Source organism: Xenopus laevis, chromosome 3S (assembly GCF_017654675.1).
Source record: "Xenopus laevis strain J_2021 chromosome 3S, Xenopus_laevis_v10.1, whole genome shotgun sequence".
Taxonomy (NCBI): domain Eukaryota; kingdom Metazoa; phylum Chordata; class Amphibia; order Anura; family Pipidae; genus Xenopus; species Xenopus laevis.
Window position 1 is genome coordinate 59,100,688 of NC_054376.1, and position 13,768 is coordinate 59,114,455.

General features: G+C 41.4%; 1 protein-coding gene across 3 annotated transcripts in view; it reads left to right on the forward strand.

Moving 5' to 3' along the window:
* Positions 1-3,579: 3,579 nt before the first annotated feature.
* arid3b.S (AT-rich interaction domain 3B S homeolog) overlaps positions 3,580-13,768 on the forward strand; it is a 34,963-nt gene continuing 24,774 nt past the window's right edge. Inside the window, exons 1-2 of one of the 3 annotated variants that reach the window (XM_018255553.2) lie at positions 3,580-3,800; positions 7,625-8,170. In XM_018255553.2, coding sequence (XP_018111042.1) covers positions 3,765-3,800; positions 7,625-8,170 — 582 coding nt within the window. In that variant the 5' untranslated portion in view covers positions 3,580-3,764. Of the gene's footprint in view, positions 3,801-6,902; positions 7,416-7,624; positions 8,171-13,768 lie in introns of those variants that run through there. The other 2 variants (XM_018255554.2, XM_018255555.2) reach the window with 2 other exon arrangements.

Genomic DNA, 13,768 nt, shown 5'->3' on the forward strand with positions numbered 1-13,768 from the left:
AATCTTTAGAGCAGGCACTCAAAGAAGTTAAACTTCCACCAGGCTGTATATTCAAAGTAAAAAAAGTTTATTGTGTCCACAGCCTTACGCGTTTCGTGTCATAAACACTCAATCATAGGCAGCCTATGATTAAGTGTTTTTTGACACGAAACGCGTAAGGCTGTGGACACTAAACTTTTTGAATATACTGCCTGGTGGAAGTTTGCCTTCTTTGAGTGCCTGCTCCAAAGATTTTACAGACTGGATTGGCTCTTGTGTGTAGAACTCCTGCAGCTACTGATGAAATTACACCCTTTATGTACACGTTCCACTGTTGAATATTCTCTTGTTCTGTTAATAAAGCATAAAACTCCAAATTCATTGACTGGTCTCTGCTATGTCACTGCCCTGGCATGACTTCACAGAGCCAAGGGACCAGCTGGGGACAGGGAGCAAAGCCAAGGGACAGGCTGGGGACTGGGCGTAGGACCAAGAGACAGGTACCAGGTACAGGATTGTGTGCAGAGCCAAGGGAGAAGGACAGGCACAAGACTGCAGAGTGCAGAGCCAAGGGATATGCTCAGGACTGGGTGCAGAGCCATGGGACAGGCACATAACTCTTTAAAACTTGAAAAAAATATACATGTATTAGAAAATAGCTTATTCAGTACGTGAATATAAACATACCTGTAAAACAGTATGGAGAACTCTGCCACTTTCAGGAACATCACAAGGCCACCAGCCCAGCTACATTACAACAGGCAGGTAATTCATCATGACCCCATTAACATATTAAAGGATTTATAAAACTGTAAAGAAAAGCAGCATATCTGAAATACATGACATTACCATATATCAATCTCAGTACACATAGGATAGAAATGTCACAATATAAGGCTGATTAGTAATTAATACAGATAATTACTACATGGTAGCACAGAAACCAATGCAATTAACATCAGAATTTAATAATCAGCCCTGTAGCATTAGCTTATATTACAGGCAAACCTCATTTTCTGCTTGATAATTTGTGATGACCCCTAATTTAGCTTCTCAACAGCTGCTCAGAGCCCATTGACCATCTTGTTTCCAAGATGGTGACCCCTTGTGACAAGTTTGAAGTCCTGGATCATTGCTGCTATTGACAAGCTGAAATTTTAGTCTGGTGCAATAAGTTCTGTATATAAAACATGCAATTTTTAGCCATATTTATTGTTAGGGTTTAGTTTTCCTTTAAGACCAACTCAGCAGCTTATCTGCCAGTGTGTGGGAGCTTCTGACGGGTCTCTCTGATCGATATATTGCCAATATACTGATCTCAAATATAGTATTCAGAGCAAGCTCACCGAATTTCTTTGTTGGCTTCTTCCACAGGTATTCTGTGTGTAATACCCAATAGTTCAATGCATTCAGTAGTTGTGGAACAAATCCAGGGCAGCAACTTGTCTGCAAAGTTCTTTATTGGGATAATGAGTTACACAACATGTTTCGGGCCCACGCCCTTTATCAAGTGACACTTGATAAAGGGCGTGGGCCCGAAACATGTTGTGTAACTCATTATCCCAATAAAGAACTTTGCAGACAAGTTGCTGCCCTGGATTTGTTCCACAACTACTGAATGCAATATACTGATCTGCAAGGTTTGATGTTCTCAGCGAGTTGATGCTGTCCTCATTCCGTCAGCACCCATTCTGTTTGTTGTAATTTGAATGTGGCACTAGCGATGCTGTACCCCTTTGACCCACTCTGACACCGTTTTTTAAGCATGGGGGGGGGGCAGCAGCCCCTGGAAATAGATAAAGCCAGTTAGCATGTCTTCTAGAGGTACTATTTATTTATTTTTTATTTGTGTTCATATAACCACAAGCAAGATACATAACCTAACAGATATTCCCTTTCATCCTGCTTGCATCTGGCATTTCCCCTTGTGCAATGCATCCATTCTTACAAGCAAAGCCCTATCAATTTCATCTCAAACTAACTTTGTGGCCTACAGCTCCTCAAGCTACAATCTTTCTCAATGCTTCTGATAGCTGTACTTTGCAATATTTCTTAATGTATATTGTCTCTCATTTGTACCAGTCTGTCATTTGCATTGCTCCATGTACTGAACCTGTACAAGACTTAATAAATAAGGATCATTATCAAGCTTGAGCTCAAGCACTGTACTTCTTACTGATGTTCTGTAACCTATCAGCAGCAGTTTTGAGCGTGAAAATAAACTCACCAAGTGACATTGGGGGGTTTGGGACTGATGCTGTGGAATTCATCGATTGGCTGATCGCCATGTCATTATTTTCCATGTCCTGTCCAGATTTCCTAATTTAGAAATCCGGACAGGAAGGTTTCATCCAGACAGCCCTTCCAAATACCGGGCTGTCCGGATGAAATCCCGAAAGGTGGCAACCCTATCTATATTCTGCCTGATGATTATGCCCAGTATTTAATTGCAGGTATAGAATATATTATACAGAAATTAGCTATCCAGAAAGATCTGAAATATACTAATGTTAATATAGAAAAAAGTTTTTTTATTGATTTGCTTTTTTTTTTGTTTTGTTTCTGTAATAATAAGAAATTACCTGCACTTAATAATAACTAAGCTGTATGTTAGTATTTAAATGTTTTTCATTTATTGACCAAATTATTGTTCAATTTCACAAGACTGAAAACCAAACAGAAAGTTGAGATCCGGAAAAGTTTGGGTCAAAACAGAACAGGTGGCAACCCTAGTGCCGACACTGCTCCAGGAGACATTTGTAAAGACTCAGCAGTGAATGTTCCACTAAAAACGTAAGCTTCTCACTGAAGATGTAGGTTGAAAACCGCATGTCAGCTAGGGTTGACACCTAGCTGCTATTTTACCCGCCTGGTAGGTAAAAATTAGGCTTGATGCCAATGTTGTTAAAAGGGAAAAATGACAATATAGGAAGGCTGATGTTTTTTTCCCAGGTGGCAAACCTGTCAGCCAATAATGCTCATATGCACATTTTTGTACAGAAAACTACTTGGGGATAGGCCGGTAGATGTATTATATGTTTCAGCTGGCAAATAAATCTGATGTGCCATTGTTTGGCCTGTACACCTGCCATTATACTTCCTGGGTATCAAAGAAACAATGCTGCTGCACTTGCAGAAACACCAACATGCAAAGTAGATATTATAATAAATAACATGTAAATATATACACTACATAAAAACTGCCCCTGAAGAGAGAACACCTGTGTAACTCTCCCCGCTTTTCATTAGTGAATGCAGACAACTTTGCCACCACGTGCTCTACCCACATACCCAAGAGCACACAATTCAATTCTGAACCATTATTCAATACAAAGGGGTGTAGCAATATGGCACTGCTTGCCCAGCCCATAAAGGGGGTACTTTGATGTTCTAACGTGGCGAAAACGTATTCATATGATGCAGAGAAAGCCGCAAAATACTGACGAGACGTTAATGCGTTTCCCAATATTTTACGAAACGTCAAAAACATCTCCAAATAAATTCCAAAAACAACTCTCAGGACGACTTTCGCAACCATTCACTAAACATCAAAAGCGCAAGTAGGTGTACAAAGATGGCGTCGTTATCAGCGTTTGCGCATGTTTTTACAAGAGGACGTGCTGACGCTTGGATATGCGGGTTGACGTCAGCAATGGGTTCGATGTACCGGGAGGGGCCTAGGAGAGCCAGGAGGTTGCGGTGAGACGGAAACGGAGGGGAGGTCGGGGTGGGCGGTGGAGCTGCAACAGGATAGCGCGGGGCCGAACGGCCTTCTGGCAGACGTGATGGTGGAGAAAGCCGGCGGCGGGAGAGAGTCAATGGTGAGGCGGAACGGAGTGAGGGTTTCTACGTACGCACGCATACAGTCCGACCAGGGCAAAGCGTAGTAGGAATCCTTGTTGTGTATTCACCCTGCCCCCTGCCTGGAACTACACAGTGGGTACTCGCTACTGTGCGTGATAAAAACGTAAACATGTCCCTGAGTCCAACGCCCAGCCATTAGAAAACAGGAGGGAAGCCTCTGAGACACGCTGGCTAAACGTGCAGCCCTCCCGCAGTTAGAGAGCAGCAACAAGCACAGAGCTGTACTGGGTCGGTAGTAGAAGTGGAATGCGTGAACTCGATGCATCGTATGGATTTGCTGCCAGACTGTGGGGGGAAGTGCTTGTTTGTAAACTATATGCATTCTATCCCACAATCCCAACTCCGAGGCAAGGCTACAGTGTTTGCCTCTTTAGCTTTTTCAGTTCTCATCATTTGGGACAACTTTCCTATTTAGACGTGACCCGTGCAGCTCTTCTGCTTTCTCTTTTGCACAATTGTAATCACAGCTGTGCCGTGAAATAATGTAGGCAATATGTGTTTTCTTTCAGTCACCAAATGAAACCATAAGTTGACAATATGATAACACTGTGGTTGGCTCATCTGGGCCCTTTAGCTGATGTTGAACTACAACGCCCAGTTGGGGCCGGGCTGGTGTTTTAGTTCTGCTGCATTTGTCCCCTAATAAAACAAGTCCTTAATTAGGGATGCACCAAATCCAGGATTCGGTTCGGGATTCGGCCTTTTTCAGCAGGATTCGGATTTGGCCGAATCCTTGTGCCTGGCAGAACCGAATCCCAACCCTTATTTGCATATGCAAATTAGGGGCTGGGACGGAAATTTCACAACTTTTTGTCTCAAAACAAGGTAGTTAGCAATGTTTTCCCCTTCCCAGTCCTAATTTGCATATGCAAATTATGATTTGGTTCAGTATTTGGCCGAATCTTAATAATACAGGTTATCAGCCTTGCTAAGGAGATGTGAGGGGGCCAGGTCTGACCCCCATCCCCCAGTTAGCTGCTAGCAACATATGTTATACAGATTAGAATATCTCGCCATCTTGTGTGGGGATTTGTGACCTAACCGCGAATTGCTGCTTGCTAAATATATATTGTCTTTTTATACAATATTTGTTCACGCTTCTTTTTCTGTTGGATCTGTTAAGTATGGCAAAAGAGTATTTAACATTAACCACAGGGAGTAGGTTTAAGGACCCATGCAGTATATTTTAAGAAACTGTCATATAACCTTTAAAAAAATAAAATAAAGCTTGCACCTTACTTAAATTTGGGCTGAAAACAATTCTGACCCTGTTACAAATGAGCAGTTGCCATGTCCCAGCTCTTCTTCCCCTGAAGCTCAGTACAATATAGGTAGCCAACCCAGTTTCCCTAAAGCTGGCCATAGACTCAAAGATTTTACCTCAATATCGGACGAACGATCGTACGTCCTCATCTCCAGACCTGCCACTTACCATTCAGACCAAATAAAGCAGTAAAAGAACAGATCAGCCGATGTTCTCACCCTACAGCAATCGTACGAAAGTTTATGTACGGCAGCCGACAAATTTTCTAACCTGTCCGATTGACTGAACAACCGATCGACATGGCAAGATAAATGTCGGGACACTCCACACACGATCCAAAAATCGTACGAATCGAGGATCCGTACAATCGAATCTGTGCGTCTGTGGCCAGCTTTACACAGGGAAATATATACTGCAGATCTCTCTCTGCTCCACCATACTGCCTGCTCACAGGACAGAGATGGGCTGATATCCTTCAGTTTAAAGGGCTAAGTGCCATCATCCTTTTCTAAAAAAAAAACTTTAGAAAGGAGGCGATGATGTAAAGGCTAGGTGTTGCTAGGATAATTTTTTGTTTTTCTCTTTTGTTAAAACAGCATAAATGGTAACTTATCAAGGGACTTTTATATTTTTTAGAAATGTGTAATGCATCAACGAATCATTTTGTCACAGTGTATCGCCATGCTTCCTCTCCATGATTTGCATTCCATTCATGCTAACAGAAGACAAGCCTGAGTCATGGGCCTGTTTTGAAAACTTTATAATCTTCCCCTTTGGGTGCCGAACCGCAAAGTGTTTTTCAATTATGCCTTTTACAGTACAAAACCGGTTTAATTCAGCGTGGGTCCCCCTGGTTAGATGTGCTTGTTCCCTTTTTGTGTAGGTCTGTTTTAAAAGTTTTATTTGTCTGTTTAGAACTAACTGCCATTTAGTCCCCCTCCCCCACTCAGATTCGCCAAGGCACAGTAACAGTTTATCACACCTGTAAGGGTAATGGCATATGTTGCAATTCTGTTGGCGAGGGAAAAGCATGCAGAATCATGGGTGCAAATGTGCATCAGTTGTTTGTCCCTTGGAAATGCTGATTGACACCTTTCTCAGCAACAATTACCTGTCATGGGAGTGCACCCATGAATCCAGGCAAAAGCTATTCCAATCAGTTGGAATTCCAAGCATGTTGTCATTTACCCACAGAGATATTCATTACTGGACAACAAAAGCCTTATTATCTGTTTGGCATTGTACTAAATAGCTCTGTGGGCAGGTGATAACTCCCTTTAAAACTCTCTCTCTCTCCATTTGTCTGGCACTTACCTGCTATTGTGGGTGCACATGCATGTGAGCTGATAATCTCAGATGAATGGGGAGTGATTCCAAACTTTTGACTCCCATCCACTGTTAATTACTTTAGAACTCCCTGGATCAATGTGTGCACTATTGATGTAAAGGGGAGACCAGTACTGCACATATTTTTATTTCCCCCCCCCCCCCGCCTGACTTAATTTTTTCCCTCCCAATGGGAACATATAGTGGGACATAAAAACTAATTTCAGTGGCTGCAGACACATTACACGTTTAAATTAGTCATATCATGGGCATATAATTTTGGATAACATTTTCTATTTTTTAAAAAAAATATATATAGTTATACATTCCAGTCTTGTACCTTGCTTAATAGTATAATGGTCATTATTGAAACTCTTAGTATAACTGAACAAATCAATTTCCCCTCCACTGCTGCTTGTGCAAGAACCAGTGCACGGTGCATTTTGGCTAGTGTCACAAAGGTGGCAGTTGCTGTTGTATTGCCAGTAACAGTATATATTGTTTATTCAGGGGTAGCCACCATTAACTCATTGTGAATTGAAAGAGTTAATCTTTTCTGGCCTATTGCTGTAAAGACAGAAGTATCTGTATATTCTCAGCTGTCATTCTTTTGTTTCTTGCCCTCTGGGAGGGCACATTATTCCCCAGGGACTTAATTGCAGTGAACGAATAACTGTTGAGACATTAACATTAAATTAAAAAATTTGCTTACCAGCACTAAGCAAATTGGCACTTGAGCAGTAACCCATAGCAACCAGTCATTGATTGACTTTATTCAGCCTGGTGCAGGCAGAACAATGGAAGAAAACGTTTGATTGGCCCTGTGTTGGTAAATGAGCCCCCATTACAATTGTTTTAACCTATGCAAACCATATTAGGGAATACGGACTTGTTGGCCTTTTTGACTGCCATCAATTTCCATGGCATATTCTGAGACCTTGTGAATCGTCATAGAGAGAAAACTTCCCCATCTGTCATTGCCGTAAGTTTCTTTTGATATCTTTGGTAGGTTAAGCCAATAAGATTATTCTTGAAATGATCTGCCTGCTAGCTACATGTTACATAATAGTCAACGTGTTTAATAAATAGTATATTATCTCAATCTTAATTACCAGTACTGGATGTTTGTAACGTTTTGTAACTTTTTTTGCTCTTCTTTATTTTCATTTTTTTTTTTTTTCCTTTTTACAGCCCTCTTTAATTCCTAGTGGGTTAAATCCTGCACTCTCCAGCAGTTCCCACATGCATCCAAAGCAGGGCATGAAACTGGAAGCTGTGATGGAGCAGCTCCAAAAACAGCAACAGCAAGCTGCCCGAAGTATGGAGGAGCGTGAGAGACAAATCAGAGAAACCCAACGCTTATATGCACAGCAACTGGCATCCCAACATGCAATGAAATCCATACCAGGGCCTTCTCCAAACTCATCGGGTAGGACACACCTGCCAGTAGGACCACCCCATAGTGCTAGTGATCCTGAAGATGATGATGATGAAATGGATGGAGATGGGAGTGACGAAGACGACTCGTATGAAGAGAGGGAAGATAGTAGGGAAGCACATGGTACCACACTGGCACAGAAATACCTCCAAGCTCAACGCGAGCTCCAAGGCATAACCGTTCCCAATCGACAAGGGAATCATCGGTCTTTAACAGTAAAAGAGGAGCCTGTAGAGGAAAACTTCAGTGCTTCTCCTGCTAATATCAACAAGCCGCACACAGAGGAACATATGAAACAGGTAAAGTTTCCAAACGTTTTGCTTGCCACCAGAAGTAGTTGTTGAAATCAAAATTTCTCATAAAACTGGGTATTTAACTGCAGTGTTGAACTGGGATGCCAGGGGCCCACCAGAAAACCTTAGACCATGGGCCCACTCCCCAAACTATTTCTGCTCTTCTTCTCCTCACTGAACTTCTCTTCTCCAAGTCTCCTTTCTATTCTATGATCTATTGTTCTATCTATTTAGCCTATTTGTTCCCATACAGAAATATATAATGACCATGAAATAGGCCAAATGGTTAGAAGCTGGAGGGACCACTGGAAGTTTTACTGGTAACCCAGTGGGCCAGTCCAACACGGTTTGCTTGGTTCATTTAGCTTTGTACATAGTGATACCAATGTGGCTTGTTATGACGTTTCTAAATGACTTAATGCTGTGTGATGACTGGATAAAGGCACAAGACCAGTCTCCTCCCAAACTTGAATGGAAATGGAATTTGTGTTATATGTGGGGCCAAGACATGGCGCATTTGTCCCAGATGTTAAAATGCTAAATGTTATAAGAATGGATGTGAGCTCAACTTGATACTTGCTGGCAAGTTTCCTGACTAGGGTTGCCACCTTTTTTTAAAAAAAAAAAAAATTACCGGCCAGTGGTGGGGCGGAAAATAAAGGGGCGGGACGTGATGCAAAAAGGGTGGAGCTGATGGGGTGCAGCACAAAGAGGGGCGGAGCCACGGGGTAGCGTCACAGAAGGGACGGGACCACCGCCCAAAACCAAAGAAAATGTAAGTTTTCATCGGCGGGCAAGGGATTTTGTACATGGTATTACAAATTACCGGCCGCTACATTGCCAGTAAATTTGTAATACCGGCCCTAGCAGGTGTTTTACCGGCTAGGTCGGTACAATACCGGCCGGGTGGAAACCCCATTGCTGACACATCTTTGTCTTGAAGACGGAAGCATTCTTTATGAAGAGCGAAAAAAGATAGGCAGTTTAGGATCATTGCATACATAGTGTGACCGTTAATCCTTGCAGTGTTCTTGGTGGACACATTGTATAGCCTGCTGGACCTTTTAGATCAGTGTGTCTGTACAATAAATCTGCCAGGTCTGCCAGTGCCTTCCATCTGCTTAAGTGACATTATTGGCATTCTGTGGCACTTTTCAACATAGTGCATTTTGGTTTGTATGAAAACTGTCACAAACTGCCTGTCGTGGCTCCCATTTACTGTACAGTAAACACAGAAATCTTTATATACAGTGTATTTCAGTCTAAAAATGATCTCAAATGATTTTTGGGCTGAAAAGCATCTCTACCAGAAATGTGCCAGGTCTTCTAATTTTTTGGACAAACAACTGAATGAGGCAGTTTGGCAATTCACCTAGGTGGCTAAATCAACTCACATCTTTGCTTAATGTGTGAAACAGACATACATTTTAAAAATTAACTGATTCATTTTAAATCTACATATCTGAGCTCTCTGACAGAAAGAGGGATCTCTGGGAGACAACAAATTGTAGCTGTTCGTGTGACCACATGATAATCCTCCCTTTTGCGTCACTTTTAAAGCAGAATAACAATTAATATAAAATATAGGATGACCTTCCCCTTTAAATGCCCTACAGACAAATATAATTGGTGAACAAGGATTTTTTATTGCATCAGCCAAATGTAATTACATTCTGTTGTCCTTTAAAAAAAACTTTAAAGGATTTAAATGTGGTAATTAATGATCTTTCTTGGAGTAGTAGGTTGTATTAAGTGTCACAGTGGTGACATATTTCACTTGTGTAACAGTAGCCAAACTAAACATTTGACTTCTACAACAGCATCTTTAAAGGGGTAAGTATAGTCTTCTGTGAGTATCAGTTCACTTACCTTGTCTGTTCTGAAATGTTTTGAAACATTGAGCTTTCTCAATAGAATAGCTTGATTAATGCCCCCTCCCTCTACTGGCCAGCAGCAGGCCATTGTTGGAGGAATCTACCACCCCCTTCTATCATGGCTGTGAAACTGAGAAGGCTTTGGAATTCCACACACTTCAGAATACAGTTCCTTAGCAGTGGACATTTGTGTTCATGGCAGACCTGGCCAGTTATGCATTATAATATTGTTGTATAACACTGATAATCAGACATTTTCTGGGAGGGCCCAAAAGGACAACATTTGAATATGGTTTATTGTTGCTGCCAATTGAGCAAATATTATCTTAGCTTCTGAATCCTTTCTCTAATCAGCTCTCCTGAGAAAACCTTGTATTTGACCCTTTGAGTGATAAAATTAGTTGCCCCGGTTGACATTTTTTTTTTGTAAAATCAAAAACCGGTCAATTCTGTTTATTAAAAAAAAAAAAGCATTTTGAGTCACTACTTCAAAAGTTCTGTAGCAAATAAAGCCAGAACAGCACAAACGGCCTGTCATTGCTTCCCACAGCCAAACATTAAACATGGGTGTGATAGATGGATGCTGCTCACAAAACACATAAGTGCATTTCTGAGACGTGTTCTCCTATGTGTAAAGAACATTTCTCATGTTTGGGAAGCAGTGACAATTTACCAGTGTTGTTTGCAGGATCAAACCGTGTGCTATAGACCTTACCTCTAATCAGGGTTCTAAACCCTGTGTATCAAGCTGGGCAGGTTTTCCATCAGCTTGTGACAAAACTTCCTATTGGCCGTGTTCCTGTGTCTGGAGTCTTGTGGGGGAAATGATCTTAGATGTCTTGTTTAACTGTAGCAAAAGCTGAGAGAGCATTTCCCATACTATTATTTCCTGGTATTTACATAGCACCAACACATTTACAAAGTGCAGTTTATTCATTCACACGAGTCCCTGCCCCACTAAAGCTTAAAAGCTGGCCATAGACGCAAAGATCCGATCGTACGAATCAACGTACAATCAGACTTTTCCATCTCCCGACCTGCCACTAACCATTCAGATCAAAGTCTTACCATTCAGATCAAATAAAGTAGTAAAAGAACAGATCAGTCAATGTTCTGCCCCTGACAGCAATCGTACGATAGTTAAGTCTGACAAAGCTAGTGACAGTCTCCCACTGAAAATCGTACGATCAGCAATACCGCAGAGATATTATCGGCAGCCGACAGAAATTTTCTAACCTGTCCGATCGACCAAACGACAGATCTCCGCCGGGACGAAAAATGTTGCGACTCTCCACACACAGCCTGAAAATCATGCGGATCGTTGCGTCTATGGCCAGCTTTACAATCTAGGATCCATAAAGCCAATGGCACCAGCAATCATTTTGCCACCACACTCTATAATCGGTTAAAAATCCTTACTGCCCTGTTTACAAGTCATAATCACCTGACTCTGCAAGGTACAGAGTCCAGGTGATTATCATTCAGGCCAGTTGAGGCAGAGGGGTAACTGTGTGCATTTGGGCACCCTAACTGGAAATTGTGCCATCGGCAAAAATCTTCACCCCATGTGCCATTGCCCTTATGCTCAAACCTTTTGGAGATATTGTATCAAATAGTTATGTCAACAAATCACTTATACAGGTAATGTGCAAACCTTTTTGCTTGTGGCATTTTGTGGCTTGTGGTTTAGCTTGATGAATAGGGCAGCATTGGTATATAAAATAATCTTATACCAGTCTTAATCCTATTCAGAATATAAAAGGTCTTACTTTGTAGTGCAGGGGTGTCCAAACTTTTTGCAATGAGGGCAAGATTTAGTGAAGTGAAAATGTGTGAGGGCCGACCATTCAGCCTGACATCCATTCTCATGTAGCTAGCTGATCAGGGTGGCATGTAGTGGCACACTGCTTTTGCATACGTCTTTAGCTCACTGTACTGGCACGTCAGTACGTTTATTGCACCTTCAGCCCTAAAAAAGTGTGTGAGAGTAGCGTGTCACCATGTGCCAGTACGTGTCTATTGCACCTTCAGCACACAGGCAACAGTACAGACCAAATGGCAGATCATTTCACTAATGTGCCCAATAATTACAGCTAGGTGATTCCTGATTGCACTGTGCTGGAGGGACGCATTATTATTAAAGGGATACTGTCATGGGAAAAAATGTTTTTTTCAAAATGAATCAGTTAATAGTGCTGCTCCAGCAGAATTCTGCACTGAAATCCATTTCTCAAAAGAGCAAACAGATTTTTTAATATTCAATTTTGAAATCTGACATGGGGCTAGACATTTTGTCAATTTCCCAGCTGCCCCTGGTCATGTGACTTGTGCCTGCACTTTAGGAGAGAAATGCTTTCTGGCAGGCTGCTGTTTTTCCTTCTCAATGTAACTGAATGTGTCTCAGTGGGACATGGGTTTTTACTATTGAGTGTTGTTCTTAGATCTACCAGGCAGCTGTTACCTTGTGTTAGGGAGCTGCTATCTGGTCACCTTCCCATTGTTCTTTTGTTTGGCTTGTGGGGGGGGGGGAAAGGGAGGGGTTGATATCACTCCAACTTGCAGTACAGCAGTAAAGAGTGATTGAAGTTTATCAGAGCACAAGTCACATGACTTGGGGCAGCTGGGAATTGACAAAATGTCTAGCCCCATGTCAGATATAAAAAAATCTGTTTGCTCTTTTGAGAAATGGATTTCAGTGCAAAATTCTGCTGGAGCAGCACTATTAACTGATTCATTTTGGAAAAAAATTTTTTTTCCCATGACAGTATCCCTTTAATTTCATGATGGAAGGTGAGGGCCGTTGTAAATTTGAAAACTGGCCGGAATTGGCCCGCGGACCTGACTTTGGACATGCCTGTTGTAGTGTATATCTGTGTGATACATGAAGGGTAATAAAGGAAGATAGTTTTCTGGTTATGGTATATTTACTTTTTAATTACTTGCTGCAGCTGAAATATATATCTAAATATGCAAAATAAACAGAAAGCCAGTCCATTTGTTCAGAAACTCTGCCATGTGAAACTTATATTTTATTTCAAGCATTGGTATTTGTGCGATTTACAAAGAAACCAGTTGTTATGTACCCTATTCTGAAAACAAAAAATTGTTCTAATTCACCATCTTTCATAGTTTGGTTATAGGTAAAACTTTGAATGAGATCCTGACTAATTTAAATAAAAGCCGTGTTGTAAACATCTTACTAAGGACGTTCTGTATTCTAGTATTTCAGATGAGCTAATCCTTTTAGGAAGACTTACATGGAATGAGTTAAATGCGTTAAGCCTTCTGTATCCTCTTACAAGCTGCCGCATGTTGGATATTGTGACTCCCTACTAGATGAAACCAATTGAACGACCAGTTTAGCCTGACCAACTGGCCACAGCAACATTGAGTTCTAGATTTACTTAAAGGGATCCTGTCATCGGAAAACATGTTTTTTTCAAAACGCATCAGTTAATAGTGCTACTCCAGCAGAATTCTGGACTGAAATCCATTTCTCAAAAGAGCAAACATATTTTTTTATATTCAATTTTGAAATCTGACATGGGGCTAGACATTTTGTCAATTTCCCAGCTGCCCCTGGTCATGTGACTTGTGCCTGCACTTTAGGAGAGAAATGCTTTCTGAAAGGCTGCTGTTTTTCCTTCTCAATGTAACTGAATGTGTCTCAGTGGGACATGGGTTTTTACTATTGAGTGTTGTTCTTAGATCTACCAGGCAGCTGTTAGGC